This window comes from Ochotona princeps, chromosome 23, assembly GCF_030435755.1.
Source record: "Ochotona princeps isolate mOchPri1 chromosome 23, mOchPri1.hap1, whole genome shotgun sequence".
Classification (NCBI taxonomy): domain Eukaryota; kingdom Metazoa; phylum Chordata; class Mammalia; order Lagomorpha; family Ochotonidae; genus Ochotona; species Ochotona princeps.
In genome coordinates, this window is record NC_080854.1 from 12,134,800 (window position 1) to 12,158,986 (window position 24,187).

At 47.4% G+C, this 24,187-nt stretch overlaps 1 protein-coding gene across 1 annotated transcript in view; it reads right to left on the reverse strand.

Moving 5' to 3' along the window:
* Positions 1-2,144: 2,144 nt before the first annotated feature.
* Positions 2,145-24,187, reverse strand: part of IL31RA (interleukin 31 receptor A) — a 29,097-nt gene continuing 7,054 nt past the window's right edge. The window contains exons 4-13 of the mRNA XM_058680096.1: positions 23,007-23,160; positions 20,756-20,835; positions 17,920-18,136; positions 12,260-12,442; positions 11,636-11,737; positions 9,805-9,951; positions 7,816-7,956; positions 6,012-6,105; positions 4,403-4,484; positions 2,145-2,883 (exon numbers count right to left, since the gene is read on the reverse strand). Of these exons, the coding sequence (XP_058536079.1) occupies positions 2,479-2,883; positions 4,403-4,484; positions 6,012-6,105; positions 7,816-7,956; positions 9,805-9,951; positions 11,636-11,737; positions 12,260-12,442; positions 17,920-18,136; positions 20,756-20,835; positions 23,007-23,160 (1,605 nt within the window). The 3' untranslated portion in view covers positions 2,145-2,478. The remainder of the gene's footprint in view (positions 2,884-4,402; positions 4,485-6,011; positions 6,106-7,815; positions 7,957-9,804; positions 9,952-11,635; positions 11,738-12,259; positions 12,443-17,919; positions 18,137-20,755; positions 20,836-23,006; positions 23,161-24,187) is intronic.

The following is a 24,187-nucleotide window of genomic DNA, read 5'->3' on the forward strand; positions in this document are numbered from 1 at the left end:
CCCAGTCGTGAGTGTCCAGTGAGTCTGACCCACCCAGAGCCAGCGTCTTCACCCAACCCCCAGGTCTGTACCTGAGTCCTCTGTGGCACACTGAACCTAGAGCCTTGCTCATTTAACCCTGGTGCTACTCCCCTTTGCTCTGCCCCTCTTCACCCAGGGGCCTGCCAGACCGAAATCCAGGCCTCGTGACACCTCTCCGACACCTCGGCCCACATGGTTGTTGAAGCTGGGCAGGACAAGGGAACCTCACTGCAGGTGGCGAAATTGATAGGATGCACTTCGCTTTAGCCCGAGCAGCCATGGGAGGGAGCCCCACAGACCGCAGTTCTGCCAAGTGGCCCTGCATTGCTCTCCTCACACGGATGGGGGCTGTTCGTGCTGTTGGAATAACCACTTCTTCACCCCTGACCCCAGGGTCCAGCGACGGCTGCAGAGGGGTCAGGGACCGCTAAGCACCTGGGCCACCCTCTCTGTTCTTCCAAGTCTCCCACAAGACAGACACAAGGGCACACACCTTGACTGCAGACCCTGCCGGGGGTGTTTATGGGATTCCAAAGACAGAAGCAAAATCAAGTTCACGGCGGCGAGCAGCACAATGGCTGCTTGGGCTCCTCTGGCAACGCCCGTCACGCCAGGTGGAGCAGTAAGCCCAAAGCTCTTTTGGCCCTAAGGAACCCGGACAGGGTGAAAAGTGTGAAGTGTACTGCAGTTGCTATCCAAACTGAGAGGGTACACAAAGCAAGCCTGCCCCCGAGGAGGCTGGAGGGAACCAGACGCACGTGGGAACAGCCTTGGATTTTACACAGATCATATCCAAACCAAAATTACTACTATGATGAGAGAGGCACACGGCTGTAGCTCTCCAGGGCTGTGGGTCCAGAGGGCGCAGGAAACTCCTGCCAGGATAAACCCACCCACTGGGCACATTGGAATATTCTGAGCCAATTTCCCTGCTGGGTTTGTTCAGGAGTGCATTACTGGCCTCCATCCACTAGAGGCCGCCGGTGCCTCCCAATCCTGGCCGACAAAGCCAAGTGCCTGGGGACGTGATGGGGTGGGGGGGAGGGGGGAGAAGGGGCGGGATGAGTGCACCTGGTTGAGAAAGCAGACACAGCCCCCTGTCTGTAAGCAGACACAGCCCCCTGCCCATGACCTTAGCTGTGGGCATCAGGGAGTGTTCCCGTCCCCAGGGGGCCGTTCCCATTCCTTGGGAATTCAGAATGGCAGGTCCTGAGTTGATTTCTAGTGAACAGCTGGTTCACAGTTAAAACCTGATGCCGGTTGGAGCTTCGGGTCTGGCGTCCACAAACTTCCTGGCAAGGGCCAGATGTGAGAGTTTCAGGCTTTGGGGAGGACAGGTAGCCATAGCCCAGGTGCAAAAGGTGGGTGTGAATGTGCTCCAATATAGCACAATCTGAATTTCTTGCTTTCTTTTTTTTTTTTTGCAGTCACAAACTGCTACTCTGTTAGATTTCTTTGTACCCACTTAGAAACCGCAATGCCATGTTTTGAATGCACAGCCCTCCACAGGAAGCAGGCCTGGGATTTGGCCCCAGGGACCAAAGTTCACGGATCCCTGGGCTGCCAGCAGCAGCAGTAGGCAGGAGCAAGCTGGGGTGCCTGACACAGACCTGCCCACATCCGGGGTGGGAGTCCCAGGGCAGCCTCTCCTCTCTCCCATCTCCTGCCTCTCCCAACCACTCCATTCTTGGCATTTTCAAACTGCTGCATCCTAAGACGCCATCTTCCAACCCATACACCAACTGACTTCTTTGCCAATCGTCTAGAAGTTTCTGCTATTACTGTAAAAGAAAAGCCACCAGAAGGGCTCTACTGTTGTTGTCTGCCTGGTTCCCAGAGACCCCAGAAAAATCTTTAGGGGAATAGCGTCTGTTTTTCCAGTGACCTTCCTAAACCCGTCTTCCTGACTGACAGGAAGCAGAGAACACAGCTGAGACCCTGGGAGGGGCTAGCTGGGGTCTGGATGTGACCAAGGCAGTCACCAGGGGCTTCTCCATGTGTGCAGAACCCAGGGCCTGTGAGTGCTCAGGAGAGCCCGGCGTGTGGCCCCCTATGGAGCTAGGAGTAGGGGCTCTCAAGAGACCTCCACAGGGGTCATCCACATAAAGGGGTAGCGCCCCATACTCGGGGGGAACAGAGGTGAACGGGGCAAGTGCCTGAAAAGGCTGCTGGAACCAAAGGCCTTGACCAGTGAAGCCAGCAGCAAGGGGTACAGGTTCCCAGACGCTGCCCAGCTGCCTGTGGGAAGGGGCCTTTCCAGGGTATGCTCAACAAGAAGCCCCGGGTGCCATGCCAGTGCTAGGGGGTCATGACCCCATGCAAAAGCAGTGTGGGGTGGATTTCTGTTCCTCAGCATGGGTACAAAACAGAACAGCAAGAAAGCCTGGGGAGGGCAGGGAGGACCTGGTGTTCCTGTCACACTGGGTCCCCGAGACCTCTTGCCACACCATGTGGCCTTCAGAGCTTGCTCTCAGTGTGTCCTGGGAGGACTTCAAACGCAAGAAATTCTCTGGTTGTCACTGAATTTTTCAAATACGGATTTGGGGTGCCTTCCTTCCCGAGCTCGGGAGCAGAGGGGTGATGTTGTGCCTTGGGAACAGGGGGTTCTGTCAGAACTGGGCCCTCCAGCCCACTCCTCCCTGGCGGACAGTCACGCCTGTTGGGGGAGGTCACATATTCGTTCCTTTCCCCTCCTGAAATGCCTTGCTGACCCTTCCTGGCTTCCTCTGAGGAAATGTCTTCCAGAAAATTCCCAAAGTTCACCACCAATTTGTCAATCAGGTCATGGGGGTAAGAATATGATTTTAAGATCATGTCTTTGTCCGTGTACACAGAGTCATCATCCTTCAGGTATCGCTTGCCCTGGAAGAGAAAAGGAGATACCCCAGATGGTCATTGTGGGGAAACCGAGGCTGTTACCAACAGTTCATTAGCCCCTCCAAGGCTCACAGTGGTCATCTCAGGGCCTGCTATGGGAGCTCAGTGAGAGCCCTCCACTGCCCATAGGCTGGTGCCCTGCCTTCTGGCACTTTCAGAGCTCAATGCTACCTGCCCCCCAATCCTGTGGCCATAGACCCTCACTTTTGATGGAAACATCAGCTGAGAGTGAACCCACAGTCTCAGTGCCCAATGTCAGCACAGGGTACCCCCACCCCCAGCAGCAGCGGTGTCTTTGTTGTCTCTGTACCCTCAGAGTCTGGGTGAGAGGCCAGCACAGTGGTCAGTGTGTGACGAATCAGGCCAGACTGATGACAGCATGTGCAGAAGGCACTGCAGTGTCAGACAACACTGCCGCAGAACCTAGAAGCTCTTCACATCCCATCGAACAAGCAGGAAAGTAAGGAGAGAGATACAACACTGACAGGGGTGCAGGGACCAGAGCTGAGGCTGTGGGGAACAAAAGTGTCCCAGTTCACAAAAACTCCTGGGGCCAGTGTGTGGACACAAGATCCCAGGGGTCCCAGCTGCTCCACACCTCAGACAGCTTCCTACTAATGCACCTTAGAGGGCAGTGGGTGGTGGCCAGTGCTTGGACTCCTGCCACCCACCTGGGAGAGCCAGATGGAGTTCCTGACTCCTGGCCTTGCTCTGGCCCAGACCTGGCTATTGTGGGCTCGGGGGGGGGGGGGGGATGGGTGCAGTGAACCAGTGTCTTGTTCTCGTTCTCTCTGTGTCTCTCTCTCCCCTAAGTTTTCAATAACACAAATGTAAGGTTATATTTGCCTTATTTCTGTTTCAGTGAGATATTAATGCTTAAAAATCATGCCACAGAGACAGAGAGAGCCAGCCTGCACCTGCAGCTTCACTCCCTGTAAGCCACAACAACCAAGGCTGGGTTGGACTGAGCCTAGAGCCAGGAGCCCAGCCCAGGTGTCCTACGTGGCTGGTGATGATCCAGCTACCTGACCCAGCCCGACTGCCTTCCAGGATCTGAAAGAAGCAGGAAGTTGGGATTGGGATTTGGAGCCAGGAAGTGAACCCCATGTGTTCAATATGGGAGGCACACTGTGCCCTAACTGGCATCCTAACTACTGGGCCAGCATGCTGGCTCCCTCTGGCTAATCCCACGGTATGGAGAGTAAGGGCAGAGCCAGTATCCTCCTTAGTTTCTAGGACCAGTTCCATGCTGGCAACATCACAGGTCCTCTTGAGCCCAGTAGAGCTCCTTCCTCTGGCCCAAAGCACAAGACCAAGTTGTCCCAGGAAAGATGATTCCAATGGTCTAGTCAGCTGCTGGCCTGGATCTTTGAAACCTTGAGTCCTCTTTATGGGAAGCCTGAGGTAATCTCTGCCCAGGATTCTTTCCCACCTCCAGCCACCCTGCCACCTCCCACAGTCAACCTGCACACTGGTTTCTTTAATAACAACGTTGAGTCTTTACCTTGAAATCATCTCCACGCCACGAAGCTATACTACTTTCAGCGGGGTTGGGCACAACAGGCCAACACAGGTGAGTCAGTTTGCTAAGGAGACAACACAAGGTGAGTCCAACAAGTATTTTTCTATGCCCTGCATGGCTGAGTCCAAGCACTGGGGTTTGGCAAGGGGGCCCTGACTGGCTCCCTGTTAGATAAGCGCAAACTCCCATGGGGTCCTCTGCACGATGTCAGGGGAAGGGACCTCACCCTGCACAAAGCTATCCCCATCCATGCCCGCCCCCCTGCCCCGTGGCCCCACACCTAGTCCCAGTGTTGGATTCAGAATGACTGCCAGGAAGGTCACCTCTAAACCTTACAGGTTACCCATTCTATGGTTTCCACAGGATGCTCCCAACCAGCGTGACTTCAGAGCCACTTAGAACTGCAGACTCTTGGCCTTCACCCCAAACCATTGAATCAGAAACCCTGGGGGTGGGGCCTGACCCCAATGCATACTAAAAGTAGAATTCCCACTGACGTATGATATCAGATGTTCCACCACTGCCTAGACCTACCACGTCATGATACATTTAAATCACAGAAGATTAAACTTGTAACTATTATGAAGGAACTATACTACTGTAATAACATGGAAGTACAATAGGAGGAAAAAATAGGGGGCAGGAACACCTATACGTACAGAGCCATCTCATGGAAAGTAGTACATATGTATGAATAATTTAAAAAGAAAAGTACAAATAATAAAACAAAAGCAGACGAAGTGCAATGTGCATAATGGACAGAGGCTGGTGTTGATGATTTGGTGGCAACCCACAGTTAGGTGACGTTAACTTGACTATTCACTAAATGCAGCAGCATGTTAGAGAAGGCCACGTCTTCTCTGGCCCACTGGGGACAGAACTCTGCCAAGGAGGGATCGTCAGGGCAGCTTTAGCCACTGTGGGCAGAATGTGCAAGAACCCAAATACAACCTTGCTCTCCTACAGTGGCTAGGGCAGGGAGGACAAAGGTGCATGCAGCCAGCCCTCAGATGCTGTGCCACAGAGAGCAGGTTCCTACAGGCATGTGACTGGCTGGCATGCTGTATGCATGGCACATGCCCTGCTACACAGCTATACATGGGTTACACACCCTGCTACACAGCTGCAAACATGCTATACAGCCCTGCCACACAGCCACACAGGCACTACACAGCCCTGCTACATATCTGCATGTGCGCTATACAGTGCTGCTACACAGCTACATGCCTGCAACATAGCCTGCCCCCTGCTCTGCCTCTTGCTGCTCTCAGGGGCCCCTGAGGCAGTGAGAAAAAGGACCTTTTGTCCAACTCTAGTCCCCAATGACAAATGCAGCAGGTTGGCCAGTAGCCAGTTGGACACGCCTGACCTCTCTAAGGTTTATGCTTGGACACAGAGCTGAGTAGGAGTGAGACTTCTTGCATGGTCAGAATTCAAACAAACCCTAGTATGGGCTTCAAACAGGTCCCAAATTAATACATGAATGGCCACTGCCTTTGTGGTGGGGAGCCCTCTCCTACAGCACCCAGGAGTCCATCTACCCTTCATGCCCTGCTGCCAAAGGTGCCCACTGTTGCCCATATGCACTCACTTGGGTTTCCGGAGGCTGTACATCACAGTCAGGACAATGAGGGTAAGAAGGCCTCCTCCAACCACAGAAGTTATCAGGACAATCTCAAGGACATCTTGGGGGAGAAGAGAAGAAACGGCATGAGTAACCCAAGTACCTCCATTTCTTGACAAATATCAAAGATTAACTTTTTCTTCCAGTTGTTTCACACAGTTCTAAATTTTCTTTCCCTTAGATTTAACTTCTTTCCCTTCCAGTGGTCTTCCCCGTACATCTAATACTGATACACTTTATGTTCCCCAGGACCAACTCCCATCTTCATCCAGTCAGTGAAACCTTACTGAGCACTTACTAACTGCCAACATGATCCTGACTACAAAGCCAGCAGCAACCAGCAGCAAGTGCCCCAAATCCCCGCTCCTGCAGAGTTTATATTCTGGCCAAGGACTCAGACAATAGCTAAGACTATTTCAGTGAAAAGGGTTTGCAAGATGAAGAGTCACTAAAGTTAGGTGACAGGGAGGCCAGCAGGGTGAGACTGGGTGGTCTAAGTTGGAAAGAGGAGCGACACAAGCAGAGAACTGGCAGAAAGACGTCCCCGGCAGATGGGGTCGCTCTGGGGCAGGTGCAAGCCAAGGCGGAATGTGGTAGGAATCCGGGTTGTTGTGGGACAGATGATGAAGGCTCTGAGAGTGACAGGAGAGAGTCTGGGATTTATTTAAAGCAGAACAAAGTCGTGGATGGGTTTCAAGCAGGGGCTGTCACATAGAGAATGGTTTGCAGAAGACCCAAGGTGGCAGTGGGGCGATCTACAGGCCAGACCAGGGGACCAGGCTCCAGGGTGTGTTCCTGCCTCTACTCTGACCCTTGGAGAGAATTCCACGAGTTGACACAATCTGTGCACTTTATATCACAGAGTTTCAGAAAGGCAATATTAATTCATAGACACAGAAAGTGTTTTCTGGGTACAACACATGACTACACTCACATTTTCTGGAACCCTATTACTATTTTCTTTGCTATGTAAAAGATAAAATCTTTCAAAAATGCCTCAAGCAGACAATTTTTAGTTTGCATCAGTTATTGCAAAAACCTGGCAATATTCCTGCATTTTTCATCCAAAAGGTTGTTCTGTCTTTAAAACAGTTTTAATGCATCCTTAAAAACCATCTCTCTGCCATTCGAGGACTTGGCAACATCAGCCTACCTCTCCCACACTCCTCCCTCGTGTTTCATCTTCCCCCTCATTCCATCGTCCCCCTCTCATCCATTTCCCTCCACCCACCATCAGATGAAACTGTCACATTTCACCTGATTGTGGTATCTGTTAACTTGTTTTGCTCCTTATTAACACAGAAGTTGGCACATCAAACGTATGCTGTTTTGCTCAAAAAAAACCCAACCAAACAAACAAAAATATCCATGAACAATGGAGCTAAGCCTCTTCCTGTGGGTCTTTGGTCTTTGATCACTCAAGGTTTTCCTTCCAAGGCCCTAAAATGCAATATTCTTTGACACCTGATGACTGTGACCCCAGGGACAGCCTCAAACTGAGGGCTGGCTTGGTGTTGAGACTACAGTTGGTATGAACTTGATCAATCTTCTGTGGGCTGATCTGGCCTGTCCACGAGGAAGTTTTCCAAATTCAGCTGTCAGTTTTCTTGTCTTCCTCTCTCTCTCCTCACACACCTGCCTTTCTGAAGTTCTTCTCACTCAGCTACCTGTCCTGTCATTTGGCTTTTGCCTTCATTTGGCTGTGGTTATTTCTGCCTGACCTAAGGTCAACACCAACAAGAAGTACTCAGGATTTCAATGAGAGACTCACTCATTGACAACGTTTTGAAGTTTATGCTGGTCCCATTCTTGCCCCCGGCACTGGTGCTGGCCATGACTAGAACAGTGTAAGAAGTCTTCCGTTTCAGAGACTCTAGGTCATACCGCAGAATGCTGGAGTCAACCGTCTTGGCTAAAGGAGAAATAATGAGAGTCAAACATCCAGCCAAGATGGGCTAAGCATTATGTTTGAGTGGCTCCAAGAGCTTTGGAACCTGTAACCTCAAGCTTAACTATCTCATCCTCTAACCCCCATCCATGATGTACATGGTGTGTACTGGTCAAATCGGGATAAAATGTTTCCCTCTCCTCATTTCCTTGACATTTGGAACTTGCAAATTCCTCTCTTTAAAGAGCTTATAAAATATATGAGAGGCTACTGTGGTGTGGAGAAATCATACCACCTTCAAAAATATGTATAATTAGTACAGTCAAGCAAAAAAAATAAACAAAGCAAAACAAAAACCTTTTTAATGTTTAAGGCAAGCATTGAGGCACAGCAAGTGGAAGCTATCACTTCCAGTGTTGGTTTAGGTCTAGCTGTTGCACTTCCAATCTGATGTGCCAGTGAAGGTAGCGGAGCTGTTCCAAGCACATTGGCCTCCTCCACCCACGTAGACCCAACAGAATTGTTAACTCCTGGCCACATGGAGAGTGAAGTAACATTCCCTCTTCCTCTTTGTCATTTTGCTTTTCAAATAAATAACTGCATCTGTCTACAAAGAAATGCTAAAAACTCTGATTCAATCTTTTACACATTGAATACATGTATCAAATGATCAACTATCTCACAAAAATGTACGATTAAAGTAATTTTTAAAAGTCTTTCAAGACGGGTAAGAGCTAAAACTGCAGAAACTCTTAGAAGACAACACAGTACACATCTTCCTGACTTGCATTTTTCAACGTCTTCTCCTATGTGACATAAGAGCACAAGGAGCATTGTGCTAAGTGAAGGAAGTCAGGTACAAAGGCCACATATTGTATGGTCATTATTGTATGAAATATTGAGGATAAGCAATCAACATAGAGACATCAAGTAGTTTGGTGATTGCCAGGGACTGCACGATGAGGAGAATAGGGAGAATAGGGAATAGCAAATGAATGGATTTAGGGTTTCTGTTTGTTGCTGAAAAGAAGTCCTGGAAATAGAGGGTGGTGACGGATGCCCAACCCTTTAGATATTCTTAATGCCACTCAAATATATACTTCTTGTTTTTAAAAGATTTATTATTTATTTTTACTGGGGAGTTAGATATACAGAGAGGAGGAGAGACAGAGAAAGATCTGTCTGATGATTCACTCCCCAAGTGGCTGCAATGGCCAGAACTGAGCCAATCCAAAGCCAGGAGCCTGAGGTTTCTTCTGGGTTTTCCATGCAGGTGCAGGGTCCCAAGGCTTTGGGTCATCCTCGACTGCTTTCCCAGGCCACAGGCAGAGAACTGGATGGGAAGTGGGGCTACTGGATTAGAACCAGCACCCACATGGGATCCCGATGTGTGCTAGGCAAGGACTTTAGCCACTAGGTTATTGCGTCAGGCCCCAAATATATATTTCTCAATGTTTAATGTGTTATGTGTTCATTACCATAAAAAAAGAAATTTAGCCCAGAATTTAGGATGTCAGAAGTTACTGACTTGATGGTGGACAAAATTGTAATTGAGTGTCCTGCACTAGGTAAGTGGCACCTGTCAGACTGAGTGCCCCTCCACTCTCTAAGCCAGGCTTACCCCTTGGTAGCAGTCACAGAGCTCACAGGCAGCATATCTGCTCAAAGCCTGACCAGGCCTCATATCAACTCTTCCCATTGTCACAAACCTTTCACGTATCATCACTCAACTCTCAGTTAACCTTCACCTCCAAAACAAGAGGGTACTCTGGGCCCCGTTTTTAGCAGGTGCTCAATCCCTACAATAGGGCTATACCCACTGCAACTTTGGCTTGTAGGTTTTTTGTCAAACTTGATTATGGGCACACTTACAGAATTCTTCTCCATATTCAGACTGGCAAAATATGGTGTAGTTGTTGATGAAGCCATTTCTCTGATCCTTTGGGATCTCTTCCCATGTGATTGTGGCTGTCTTCAGACCAATGTTCTCCACCCTGGTCACAGGTCCATTTGAGGGAGCTTGAGATGACAGTGAGACAAATGGTCCACACTCAACACACCGCAATGGAGCGTTCCCCACAGATTTAGGTTCTGCTAGGACCTGCATCTAAACCACAGTGCTGGAGGTGGTGGTTAGTAGGAAAGCCAGGGACACACTTGTATGGGAGTATCATTTTCCACAATCACCTGTCTTAAGCCAGAAGAGAGGTGCTGTGAAACCAGAGGAAACGTGCTGAGAGACCTCTCACTCAAATGTGGCACCCAGCTCTTTCATGTCTGTAAGCTACCTTTGCATTACACGAGATTGTTTCCAATGCTGAATCTAAAACATCCTAACTTCCAAAGTGGCAACAAGGAAATGTGAACAATTTACTTGCTTATTGCTGTATGTTCATTTTTTAATGTGTCCAGTTTAGGATGAAGCCTGTAGCTCCCTTGGTTGATCTTCCTAGAAGTTATAAAGAAAGAGAAAACCAAATAGACAGACAGATGTCTTTTTTTTTTTAACTGAGTTGGGCAGGGAGGAATCGGAAAGTCCCAAGGCATAGCACTAGCATCTGGCAGGGGGGCTTCCGGAATGCTTCCCAGCAAGCAAGCATGACAGAGAGAGGGGGAGGGAGCAGGGGAGAGTGAGGAAGCATATACCACAAACCACTGCTGCAAAAACCAACCTGAAGTGAGACAATGACCAAAGAGCATGGATCCCGGGGTCAGTGCTGTGGCTGATGGCCTGGGAAAGCAGTGGAGGATGACCCATGTGTTTGGGCCCCTGCCCGCTTGTGGGAGACCCAGACAAAGCTCCTGGCTTCATGAAGCCCAGCCCAGCCTTGTGCTTTGAAGTAAGGGATAGAAGATCTGTCTCTTTCTCTCTCTTTCTCTCTCACTCTGACTTTTAAATAAATAAATCAGTTTAATAAAAGTGCATGAGTCTACTCAAAAGGGCAGAGCTCTTAGGACCTGTTCTCAAAGCCCCCGTTAATGCTATTATGATGGCAATTACATTTCAGCACGGGTTTTGTACAGGTTACTGGAGCCAGAGCAGGTTAGGCCTTGAGGGTGCCATGGTGTCCTGTGGGGCCATCCTGTGTGGAACTGAGGGGTTCCATGTTCTGCAATGGAGTGCTGAGCTGCCATGCTGGGCTGTGCTCTCCATCTGTAACAGAGGAGTAAAAATAGCCAAAAACCTGAGTGTCCTCCTCCCACCCTGCTTTTGTGAATACTGAGAGAGATCTTCCACCTGCATTTTTATGCTCCCAAACATCCACAACAGCCACTTCTGGGCCAGGCCAAAGCCAGGAACTTGGAACTCAATCCAGGTCTCCCACATGCGTGGCAGTGACCCAACTGAGTCTCCCAGAGTGTCCCTTAATAGGAAGCAAGATCAGAAGTGGAGCCAAGACGAACCCAGCAACTCTGAAACCAGATGCAAGGGTTCCAAGCAGCAACTCAACCACAGCACTACCTGTTCAGCCCGCTGAACTGACTTAGTCAAATGAGTCCTAAGTCTATCCACCCACCCTGGCTTTGAAGTTCAGTGTATCTGTAATTGGACTGCAACTGAGTCAAATTCAGAGACTTCTGCAGGACAAACGTGCAGCACAAATGGGCCTAAGACAACCATAAATGAATGGCAGGCATTCTCAGCCTTAGCTGAATCTGGAATGGCCCTGCTGCTCTCCTCCACTGCCCTGCCCATACATACGCTTTTCTTTAGCATAAGCCTGGATGGAACGTGGCTCGCCCACTTTGTCTTGCAACACAGGGTACACAGAGATGTTATAGCATGAGAAAGGTTTTAATTTATCTGAAAAAAAAGAAAGCAAAAAAATAGCATAAATGCACGGCATGGCAGAGTAAAAAACACGCTGGATTCCATTCTGACCTGACATGAAAGGATGATGTTATCTTTCCCTACTCTTGCCTCCTCTGGGAGACAAGGTTAGGCCAGATGGTTGCTGTGTGTGTGTGTGTGTGTGTGTGTGTGTGTGTGTGTGTGTGTGTGTGTAAAGCAAGATTTATTTAAGAGAATGACAAAGAGTTCTCCTGTCGTAGTGGCAGGCGAGGCCCCCCAAGAGGGGAAAACTTGAGAAAATGATGGAAGTGGTGTTTTTTTATGCACCATCTCATCTTAATCTGAGGTTTTCTAGTGAATTCTTAGAACCAAATCCTGTACTACTTTAGCAAAATTACAATGTCATCCAGGAAGACAGAAACAGGTTCTGTTCACCACATCTGCAGCTAGGAACGCTGGTCAAACATTTAAAAGCTGATGATCATGACAACCAAACCCAGTGCAGAGGGCACCTGCAGATCCCATTCTGGGTACCTTGCTGGATTGTCCAACTCTTGGCTCCTGTTACAGATCCCCAAGAAAAGTCAGAGCGTTCTGAGTCCAAATCTGGGACCCACTCAACCATCCACATGTCCACATCTTGGGCACAGCTCTGCCACTCCACCACCAGCTGGTCCTGAGCCAGCCTGGCGTGCATGGCCTCAATGCACTGAAATGCTGAAAGGAGAGAGAGGACTGGATCAGTGACCACCCAACTCACCCCCCAGGCACCAAGCATGCTGGCATCCGTTCATTGCCCAAGCTACAAAACATTCCAAGTCCAGGAACTCCACTGCAGCCTCCTCTGTTGGGGGCAGTTTTCACTCCCCTACTGTAAATCCCTTTTCTATGTCCAAGGCTTTGATAGCTTCTGTGACTTTGCCTCATCCCCAAATTGACCTTTTCCAGGAAAGGGGCTCATTAAAGAGTTGATGATTAAAAGAACTTAGCTGCCTTAGGTGACTCTGCAGGGCCAAAGAAAAACAAACCTCAGAAAAAGAATCTCCAAAGGTAGAAGTGCAGGCACCAATAATAGTGTGGCTGGGAAGCTGGGAGATGGTAACCTTAACACACCAAAGAGATGACTTCACACTTCAACCTCCTCACTGGCCCTACACACTAGATATGGACTCCTCTGCTCTAGGCAACAAGAATTGTGCATGTACCACAAAAGCAAAGTACCTAGATATGGATCGACTCATGAAATGGCAGGAGTCAATGCAGGACCAGCAAGAAACTTATCTGTGACAATAGGTTACAAAGATTCTTCTACTAGAAGAGTTAGGCATATGGCTTCCAATCCAAAAACTATGATTTCATGGGAATCAGAGATCTTACACACAGAAATGGCAGAATTATTGGGGGCCTATCAGGAAGCAGAGACAGGGATGAGAAGGGGGTCTCAGAAACAGCAGGGTGTGGCTCTCCCCCTCTCTGTACTCCCCACCAAGAGTGACTTCAAGAGTTCACATGTGTGTATGACATGAACACCAAAGACAGCCCTGGATCAGGGCAGAAGAGGAGACAATGTCTCCACAACAAGACAAAATTCCCAAAGCCTTGGGAAGCTATGCAATTCAGCTAATGTAGGACACTGCATCCTGCTATACCTGGTAACAGGTGCCAACAAGGCTGAGTGTACATGGAGGAGTCTCACTCTTGGGAGCCACAGTGCAGGGAACCTTCTCCCCTAGGTAGTCCCAGAAATAACCGGTAGCTCTGAGAAAGGGTAAAGCGAGGCCAGAAGGAAATATGGAACTGGAGTGGGGCCTGCCAAATCTCCTGGGTTCCTGCATCTGTCTCCCCGTTCCTCCTCACTCAAGGCCTCGCTTCACTCCCCAGTCCACATGCAGATGGCAAGTCATTGCTACAGCAGCTGGATCTTAACCCAGACAATGGTGCCCTACACAGTCCTCTCCAATTGCCTCTTACTGTTGCTGAGCTGGGATGTAATTCACTCCAGAATTCCCCAGCAGGAACTGGTGGGAACCACCACCTCCTTATCTCAGACTGCCTGTAAGGGGTTGAACTGTGCCCTTCCCGTCCCAACCCACCTGCCCTGGCAAAGACCTTCCCAGAACCACAGAATGCAACCTTATTTGGAAGCAGGTATACTTAGCTAAAACAATGGGCCCTCAATCCGACTTGAGTATAAGACAATGGCCCCTCAATCTGACATGAGTGGCATGTCCTTATAAGCTGAGTGTCAACTGGACACAGAAACAAACACATGGGGAATTGTCTGTAAGAAGATCAAGATGAAAGTTGGAATTATTAGAGCCACAGGTCTAGGAATATTGGGGCCACTGGAAGCTCAAATAAGTAGGCAAGGGACATGCCCTGGAGCAATAAGACTCAGCCAATACTTTGGTCTTACACCTCCATCCTCCATAACCATAACACTTGTTCCCAGACACTCAGCCCATGGTACTGACATCTTCCCCTCACCTGGCCTGTCCCTACCCCCAATTCATTTTCTGGTCTCCCTGAAAGCATGTTCCTAACTAATGAGTTATTCACAAATCTTGGTCTGAAAAGAAGTAAATGTTAGATCCTAACTCCATAGTATTCTCACAAGGCCTGGAGCTCAGAGGAGGAGGAGAAAAAGGAGCTGGGTCTGAACACCAAAATTGGAGATCTCAAGCAACAAAGTCAAGTTTGCATAAAGCCATCAGTCAACTTTTAAAGGGAGAAAAGACCTGGCAATGTTCCAGCACGCCGCAAGAGAAGCTTCAAAATCAGCATGCTGTGAAATCATACTTATCACCTCTGATACAGCACATTCTCAGCTATGATGGGAAACCTAGGCAAGGAATGGGAGCATTGACCGTGAACAGCACGAATTTCTGGGAAGTCACATGAGGACGGTCACTTAGGGTCTATCAGATATTGCTCTCAAGGGCTGGGGGTGCTTCCCTGTGGTCAGCTGTCCTGAGTTCACCCTGAACTGCACCCTGACTTGGTCCCAGCCCACTCTGAGGTCCTCTCTCAACACATGCATGCCTGTGCTTTCCCACGCCCAGGCGCAGCTGGCTGCCAGCTGAGGATTCACAGAACACAGATGTTCAGACATCCCCAAGGCTTGTCTGAGCCAATCCTGCAGTCTGAAGATAAAAACACACAGGCCCCCTGGAGGTAAATGACCCCGGCTCAGCGTCACACAGTGGCTGTGCCAGAATTCTGATGACTTTAGTAAAGGCCAACTCCAAGATTCTGGATAAAGTATATCACACCATTTTGGCATGGTGGAATCTCTAGACAAAGTTTAAGCTTGCCTGAACTCATCATCCATAACATGGATCGAATCATATTGATTATGAGTCATGTCAAGATAAGCTGTCATCTGAGTACAGTGCTGGATACCTATCAGTAGACAGTATATTTATTCATACTTAATGCCATACATTAGTACTTAATATACTCTGACTATTACCATCATAACTATTCTCCAGTGGCTTCTACTTTATTAAACACAATTCTTTAGAACACCACTCTCTTATTTGAGGGTATTTTAAAAATACAGTAAGATAGAAGAGAAAGGCAAGGTCTTCTGTGGTGGGCTGGGTGTTGGGGCACAACAGTAGAAGTTGCCACTTAGGATGCTTGATTCCCACATGGGAGTGCTGGGCTCGTGTCACACCTCTGCTTCCAATCCAGCTCCCTACTAAGGTATACCCTGGAAGTATTGAATGATGGCTCAAGGACATGGATCACTGACCCCGCCCCCGGAAGACCCTCATGGGGTTCCTGGTTCCTAGCTTTGACCTCAGCCCAGCCCTGGTTGTTGTATGTAGATGGAGAGTGAATCAGTAGATGAAAGATATGACCTTCCCTATCCCTTGCAAGTAACTAAAAGGTGTCTTTAGAAGATTTATTTGAAAAGTAGAGCATTGAAGAAAGATGGAAAGAGAGAGAGATATCTTTATCCACTGGTTCCTTCTTGAAATAGCTCTAAGAGTCGGGGCATCCAGATATCCTACATAGGGCTCAGGCATTTGGACCATCATCTGTTGCCCTCCCAGCTGTACCAACAGGAAGCCAGATCTTAAGTGGCAGAGACAGGATTTGAACTGGTGCTCCACTACAGGATGCCAGATCACAAGTGACAGCTTAATGTACTGTACCACAATGCCAACCCCAACAATGTGCTTTTGAAATCCACTCATATAGGGGGATTCTTAGAAATGTACATGATGAAAAATTATGCCTGGGTTTCAAAATTTTTGAAGTCAAATAAATTCATCTTGTAATTTCATTTTTCCTTTAAGCTTTCTGAAGTCACACCATGTCACGGACGATGACAGTGACACTTGACACAAAGCTGAGGAAGGCAGGGGAACAGGTGAGTTCTAGTTCAAGTACATTCTGCACTAGCTTTAAGGGTGATGATCTATGTCTCATGGACATACAATCAATCAGAATTTCTAGTAAGAATGAGAGAATCTCATTAAACTCTCAGACAGTTCTGCAAGGTGGTATTATTACATACTTGTCCTATTTCCAAGAAGCTAGGGTTTAGAGAGGTCAGACCATTTGCCCAAGGTTAATGGCATCTTGTGAAAGAGCAGATTTGAACCCAAAGCTGTTGGGCTCCCAAGTCCATGGTTTTATCTCCAGTTCTGAGGGCCTCCCATATCGAGGCCACAGTAGAAAACTGAGGTGACATTCAGCTTCCATCCATCCCCCACAAAATGACATGTGTCCATCAGAAACTTGACTGTCAGGATGATGGACAAGTCAGAGGCCAGGAGCCAGGAGCTAGGAACCAAGTGGAATATGATCCAACACTAAGATGACTTCAGGTGCAGCTCAGAAAACAAAGTAGGAATGTCTGAGAGCTCTAAAATGAAGCAAGAGGGTAAGTTTTCAGGCAGAGGGAAGGCAGGGGGCACAGGCAGAGAAGTCCCATAACAGCATGAATGAGCCTGGTCCAAGCAGAGAAAAGTAGTGAAATGGAGAGAACATTCCCCCACTGCTGTGTTTCTGACAGTCACTAAGCACCTGTTCTTTGCCAACTGCCTTACACTGCTTCGGCTGTTGGAAAATGGATTGTATCTCAATCCAAGACCCAGCTTTGAGTCCTGACTCCAGCTTACTGGAGTCCTTAGGGGGCAGCAGTGATTGGTCCCAGCCAACTACATGGGAAACCTGGATTGTGTTCCTGAATCCTGGCATTGGCCTGGCCCTGCCCAGTGACAGAAGATCCCTCCCCTTACTTCCCCTCCCCTCTCCTCTCCTCTCCTCTCCTTTCTTCTCCTCTCCTCCCTTCCCCTCCCATCCCCTTCTCTCCTCTCCTCTCCCCTCCCCACCTTTCTCCTCCCCTCTTTTCTCCTCTCCTCTGCCTTCCCCTCCCTTCTCTCCTACTGCCCCTTGTCCTCTCTTCCTTCCCCTCCTTTTCTTCTCTTCTGACTCTTCTCTTTCTCATTCCTCCCCTACCTCTCAAATATTAAAAAAGGGGAAAAAAAATCCCTACTCTCAGGGAACATGCTTCCTGTTGAGAGAGAAAAAGCTCACAAAAAATAAGAAAATGTATGAAGTAAAGGTTAGTACTAAGTCAGAGAAAAAAAAATAAAGAACATTTACTATGTTTCCTTGAATAACAAAGAAGATATTTTATTCCAAATCATGATATATAAAGAATTTGCTCTGAAGTGATAAAACGTTTAAATCTACTTAACCAGAAGGGCAATGAACAATTTATCGACATATAGAACAGAATTTCCCCTAACTTAGTCACATGGAAGGGAAAAAAGAAGAAAATAAGAGAGAATAGAGTCAGGGTTCAAGACTCAGTCAACACACCTTGCGGGGTGAAGAGTTCCAAAGTAGCTTCAGTCTGAGAAACAATTCTGACAAATGGGGCAACTTTGTAGGGCCCAACTCCATCCACATCCACTGAGACCAGAACAAATAAACACTGCACATAGAACCTCTAGGCCCACAACTCCGGATTCTATGACTTAGGAAGCTTCTGACTTTGTCAACAGGCTCATTAATTACCAGCAGATTCTATCTCCACTCAGTATTCACCCAAAAAGTCCTCATTCCACTTTCTCGTTTTGATTCAGAGAAACAGGTACCCTGAAGGGGATAACAACTACTCCTTGGCCAACTGAATGGGACCAGGCACCAGAGAAAGTTGGTGTTCTACTTACGCTTTTCATGAATAGCTGGGATCCTCAGCTTGGCCTCTGGGGAATGTCCAAAAGAATTATAAGCAATAACAGCCACCTGATATGTCTCGCATCCCAGATGCAGTGTGACCTGCTGAGCTGTAGTGTTCTCTGTCTCTGTGAGGTTTGGATTGTTTTCTGAAAAGTACTGTATTTCATAGAAAAGTGTCTTCTCCAGGACTGGGGCTCCTCTTGCTTTCTGAAACCAAAGGGAACAAAATTTTTTGCCAACAAAAAAGAAGATACGTACTGATGCAGTGTGAACTGATGAAGATGGAGGGTGGGGGAAATGTTGACTGTTAGATGCTAAACTACAAACTAGCCTCTGTCTTCCAGGACAAATACACCATGCCATTCTAGCAAGCCTCCAATTGCCACCAGGTGGATTTGCTCAATGATTCATCAGCTCTCAACCCTAACCAATGTCTTAGTCCATGAGGCTAAACTAGGTGAATGTCTAAATCAGTGTAAGCAAGCTACCCCACTTCCTTCTGACTGTATATTTCACTTTATCCCACATACATAACGGGCTTAAAGCTGGAAAGTCAAGCCTCCCCTCTTTTTAAGTGTATCCCAAGTCTGGCTGTCCCTGGGTTATCTCTGGCCTTGGAGGTCTCCAAAGTTGGATAACACTCCCACCTGGGTCTTTCATCTCCACCCCAGTTCCCACACCACCCTAAGAAGGCATCCAGCTTCCTTGGACTGAGCACCTGAGCCACGTTTCATGGCTAAGAGGACTAAACCCTTCAGAGCTGCTCTACTTAACGGTTCCAAGCCAAATTATGATATTCAGAGTTGAATTCTATCCCACTAATCTAATGGTTTGCCTAAGGAGCAACATACTGAGCAGTTCCCAGAAATTAAAGGCGTTCCCTGTCATCTATTTTCTGTTAACACATGGAGCAGAATGACTAAACATAAGGTCAGATGGGGCTCTAGGAGTTACTTACCCCTTTATGCCAACTCTGACATAACAGATAAACTATCCTCCTTGATAACGGGGATCTCTCTCAACATGACTCACTCTCTCTATTATATTTTTAATTAACTTATGTTATGAAATAGTTCTACTGGCTCTGGGATTCCCCTCCACTGATTTCCCTTATATTGTTACAATAGTAAAGTCCTTCAGAAATAGTAATAAGTCCATTATTTTGTTATTTAAGTGTATTCTGACATTTCAAGTATGGACAATGGCAGCTTCATTAACATAGAATTCATATCGCACAACATTTTAGACTCTACAATTCAGTGGTTTTAGTGTATTCAAAGTTGTGCAATGAACACAGCTAATTAAGAGCAAGTTAGTACTTTTTTAAGATTTATTTTTTATGTGGAGGGCAGATTTTACAAACAGAGAGGGAGAGACACAGAGATATATCTTTTATCTTTTGATTCATTCCCCAAATGGCTGCAATGGCCAGAGTTGAGCTGATCTGAAGCCAGGAACAACTTCTGGGTCTCCCACATCAGGGAAACATCCCAAGGACTTGAACCATGCTCTGCTGATCTCCACAGCCATAAGCAGGGAGCTGGATCAGAGGAATTCAGAAGAATCCAGGACATAAACTGGCACCCATGGGATACCAGTGCCACAGAGGTTTAGCCTACTACAGCCTAACGCCTGCCCCAGTACCTTTTTTAATTAACTTAAAATTCTTAGAAAACTTTCCTCTTGAGGCCAAACGAAAACCAGTGCCCAGGAAGAGAAAACATTGAAATCCACCTCGCCTATTTCATATGATCCTTAGCTGCGACTCTGCAGCTAAGACCATGCGTGCTAAAGTCATTTTTGCTTTCATCTCCTCAGTGCATTTGTCTCCACCCTTGATAAATGGGCATCTTGGATTAATCCGCAAAGGTTTCCAGACTCCACTGGTTGTATTTCTCCATGCCACAGCCTCCACAACTTGAGGCTGTCCTCCAGCTGTGAGGGCTGTGAAGGCAGACAGGCAAGGGCGAAAGGATGCTCCAACCCTGAATCATGGGGGTTTCATGCCATGTGGAAAAGCAGGGCAATTTCTCCATTTATAGAAAGACTTAAACTTGTCTGTGAATTCTGGAAATCTTCTGTGAATTCTGGTGACACATTAAGAAATTGGGCATCACATTTTTCTCTCCCCTCTCTTCTCTCTCCCAATCTCCCCATTGTTTCTCTCCCATCTCCTAGGGTTTTTTTTTTTTTGCTTTATCTGCCCTATTTTCCCCTTGTTCATTCCCTGTTCCCACTCCATTTTTTTCTTCTTTTCTGTTATTTCTCCACTTTTGTTTTCCATCTCCTCTTCCCTACATTATGCAACTGCCTTTCCCAGACCCTTACCCCCCAAAAAGACCTTTTGACCCCTCTTCTGTCTTTGCACAGCATTATCCCTGCACTCAAAGGGAAATATGTGAAATATATGTAGGCAATGACCCAAGGCAATGACACACTGGCACCAGCTGTCCTGACCAATGCTTCCCCAAGTGGTGGAGGTGGCACTGTGGAGAGTTTCATCACCTTGTAGCGAGGTCAGCCATACATGGGCTCAGCTGGAAGGACTTAGTGCCTCCTGTACCTTCAGTTCGTACCTGCCCCAAATGTCAAAGTTTCAGGGCAAAGAGGAGGGAGTAAGATGAGGAATTACAATGTCATGTGCAATTGACAAAACGATCTGTGTATGTTCCTGAGTTGGTCAAGCACTCTGAGATTTGGGACATTGCAAAGCCTCTAGGGAAGGACATTTGGGAAGGCAAAATTTCAATAATCACAGCATTTTGGAAAAGCAAGAGACCAAAAGTTTTTAACTAGGAAAATTAAAAAAAATCCAGATGAGGTCACCTTCCAGAGTAGCTGCACTGTCCTCTCTCCATCCACCTCAGGCGCTCCCAGGACTCGCCATAGTTCCAGGCCATATGGAGCTGAAAGGGACAAGAGGGAGATGCTCAACTCAGAGCATGGGAAACTGTGACACAAAATAGTGGAGCTGGCTGGGATTCAGTTGAGGAACTTAAGATGAAAACACTATCAAGCAGGCAGACCCCAGATGTTATCACAGGGGGAGGCAGGCAGAGGTTCAACAAAAGAGGAACAAGATGTGATGATGGCACAGAGGCTGGAGTGATGAGCTTTGTAAGCAGAGGGGCAGGCCAACTGTAGACGCTGACAAAGGTAAGGAGGCATGCTCTGCCTGTGGAATCTCCAGAAGGAAACAGCCCTGTCAGCGCAGCCCGGTGAGACCCGACTCTGGACTTCTGCTCTCCAAACTCTTAACAAATCTGTGTTGCTTAAGACATGAGATGTATGGTGATTAGTTGAGGCAGCCATCAGCAACCAATATGTTAAAACATTTGTTGATCATCTTGCGTCAACCTGAACTGGGCAATATTCCTGTGAATAGTGCCATGTGCTGAGGAATCCTGAGACTTTTAATGATATCCCTGAAGCTCCACTGCCTCATCTTGCAAGTAGGCATATCTCTGCATGCTTACCAGGCTTATAAGAGGATGGATGCTGATAACAGTAGGACGCATACAAAAAAAAGTAGGAGCTGGCACAGTGGCATAATAGGCTAAGCCTCTGTCTGTGGTACCAGCATCCCAGATGGACACCAGTTAGCATCCTGGCTGCTCCACTTATGATCCAGCTCCCTATTAATGAACCTGGAATGGCAGCAGAGGATAGCCCAAATCCATGGAACCCAGCATCCACATAGAAGACCCAGCAGAGGCTCCTGGCTCCTGACGTAAGATCAGCTCAGCTCTGGCTGTACCAGCCAATTGGGGAGTGAACCAGCAGATGGAAGATCTCTGTCTCTTCTTTTCTCTGTAAAATTCTGCCTTTCAAATAAGCATAAAATAAATATTTTTTATAAAGAGGGAAGAAAAGTAAATCTGGCATTTAGTGAATGTTCACTGTAGGCTAAATATCTCATTTTATTTTCATCTTTGAAATACTACTAAAACAGACTCTATAAGATCAGTGTTATAAATTATATTCTAATATAGAAAAGGGGAATAAAAAGTGAGGAAACTTCAGCTTAGAGATCAACTGTCTTGCTCAAAGTCACACCTGAGCCAGGCTGGGACGGGAGACAGGCCTACTCAAACACTGCTCTTAACCATCATGCCTGATACCTGATATATGGTAAGTGTTCAGTCCACGTGGGGTACCAGTCTCTTTCCTTCATTGTCAAAGATGCGACTTTTTTTTTTAAGGGAGAGAAAGAGGAAGAAAAAGTGGCTAAAGCTGAAACCAAGAACCAGAAAAATTAGTCTCAGGGTCCTATGGGAGCCTCCCAAGATCTGCATCAGCACCGAGCTGGAGCCAGAAGTTGAATCCAGGTACTCTGAAGTGGGGCATCCTAACCAGTGTCTCAGGCCAAACACCCAACCCACACGACCATTCTATTTCATTACCTGTACTTTTATCGTTTTAGGCCTAGTTCCAAGGTTTACGATAGTCTGTATCTTTTTAAAAAGATTTATTTTTATTGGAAAGTCATATTTATAGAAAGAAAAAGAGACAGAGAAAGATTTTCCTTCTGCTGGTTCACTCCCCAAGTGGCCATAACAGCTGGAGCTGAGCCAGTCCATAGCCAGGTGCCAGGAGCTTCTTCTGAGTCTCCCTTGCAGGTACAGGGTCCCAAGGCTCTGAGCCATCCTTGACTGCTTTCCCAGGTGACAAGTAGGGAGCTGGATGGGAAGTGGAGCATTTGGGACACAAACCAGTGCCCATATGGGATCCCAGCACATGTAAGACGAGGACCTTAGACAGTAGGCTACCATGCTGGGCCCGATAGTTTATGTCTTTACATTGTCACTGGATACCTTCAAAGGCTATGACATCACATCACATGCAGAACAAGAACCTTGTAACACAAAGCTCTATCACAGCCAGCACCATCAGAGGCACATGGCTCACTCTGGGGCTCAGGCCAGCATCTATGGATAGGGAATGGGCAGGCTCCACAGGTCTGGGGGATCCCAGGAGCCCATAATACCAAGCCCAGCACTTGACAAAAGCCACCAGGCCGAGGCTGAGGACTCCGTTTACCAGAGCAGGCCAAAATGGAATTATGAACTCAGCTTACCTTCTTCCTCAGTCATTCCCATTTTTTCTTGACTAAAGTCACTCCATAACTTGGACCCAATGACCTTACATTGCAGCTTTACAATGTACTCCATAGAAGACTGCAGGTTTGTGAGGTTGTAAGCATTGCCATTGCTAGGGAATGTGATTGTAGTCTACAAGACAAGAGACAGCTGAGGTGAAGTGGAGATAGCATCTGGTAGTCTTCCCTTTTTTCCCCCTTTTCTTTTCTCAATTCTCTCTTGCCATCTTATTTTGGGTATATTTTGCTTTTGTTTCTATTTGAAAGGCAGAGAGAGAGAGAAGCTGACAAAGATATTCCATCTGCTGGTATGCTCTCCAAATGCCAGCAGCAGCCAGGGTTGGACCAGGCTAAAGCTGGAAGCCCAGAAATCCATCCCAATCTCCCACAGGGATGGCAGGAATCCAGGTACTTGTGCCATTGCCTGCTGCCTTCCTGCACTAACAGGAAGCTGAAATCAAAGCAAAGCAGCAGGGACTCCACTCCGGCTCTCTGAGATAAGATATGGGCATCTCAAGCAGCAACTTGCGGGCCAAACACCTGCCCACTCACTGTTTTAGAACTAGAAAATTGATATCTCGAATTTTAAATTATATTATTTTTGCAAGAAAGCTGCCACACTACCTGGGCACAATTTGTGCATAAGTGGGTGTGAATCATCCCATTACTCACCATGTCTCCTCCATTTCCCATCTTCAAGCTTGTGCAGCAGGAGACAGCTTTGGGGTCTGGTGGGTTAGGTCAAAAGCAGCACCAGCATCCCATATTGAAGCATCAGTCCCAGCACTGGATGTTCTACTCTGATCCAGTTCCCTGCTAATGTGGTTGGAAAGCCAATGAAAGATAGCCCAAGTACTTGTGCACTTGCCACCCATTGTGGGAGACCAGGACAGAGTTCCTTGCACCTGGTTTTAGCCTGGTCCAGACCTAACTGTAAAGTCATTTGGGCAAAAGGATGTCCACACTCTTTTTCCACCTTTCAAATGACTCTTTTTTTTTAAGTACCTTCTATAATTTATAAGGGAGGGAAGGGGGTATGGAAGAAAAAAAATATAAGTTTTGAGAGCTTGGATGTATAAATTCACCCTGATGTTCTCGTGGGAAATTAAAGGTATCTAAATAAATTCCCTTTTCTTAGTATTGGTTTCTCATTAATAAGA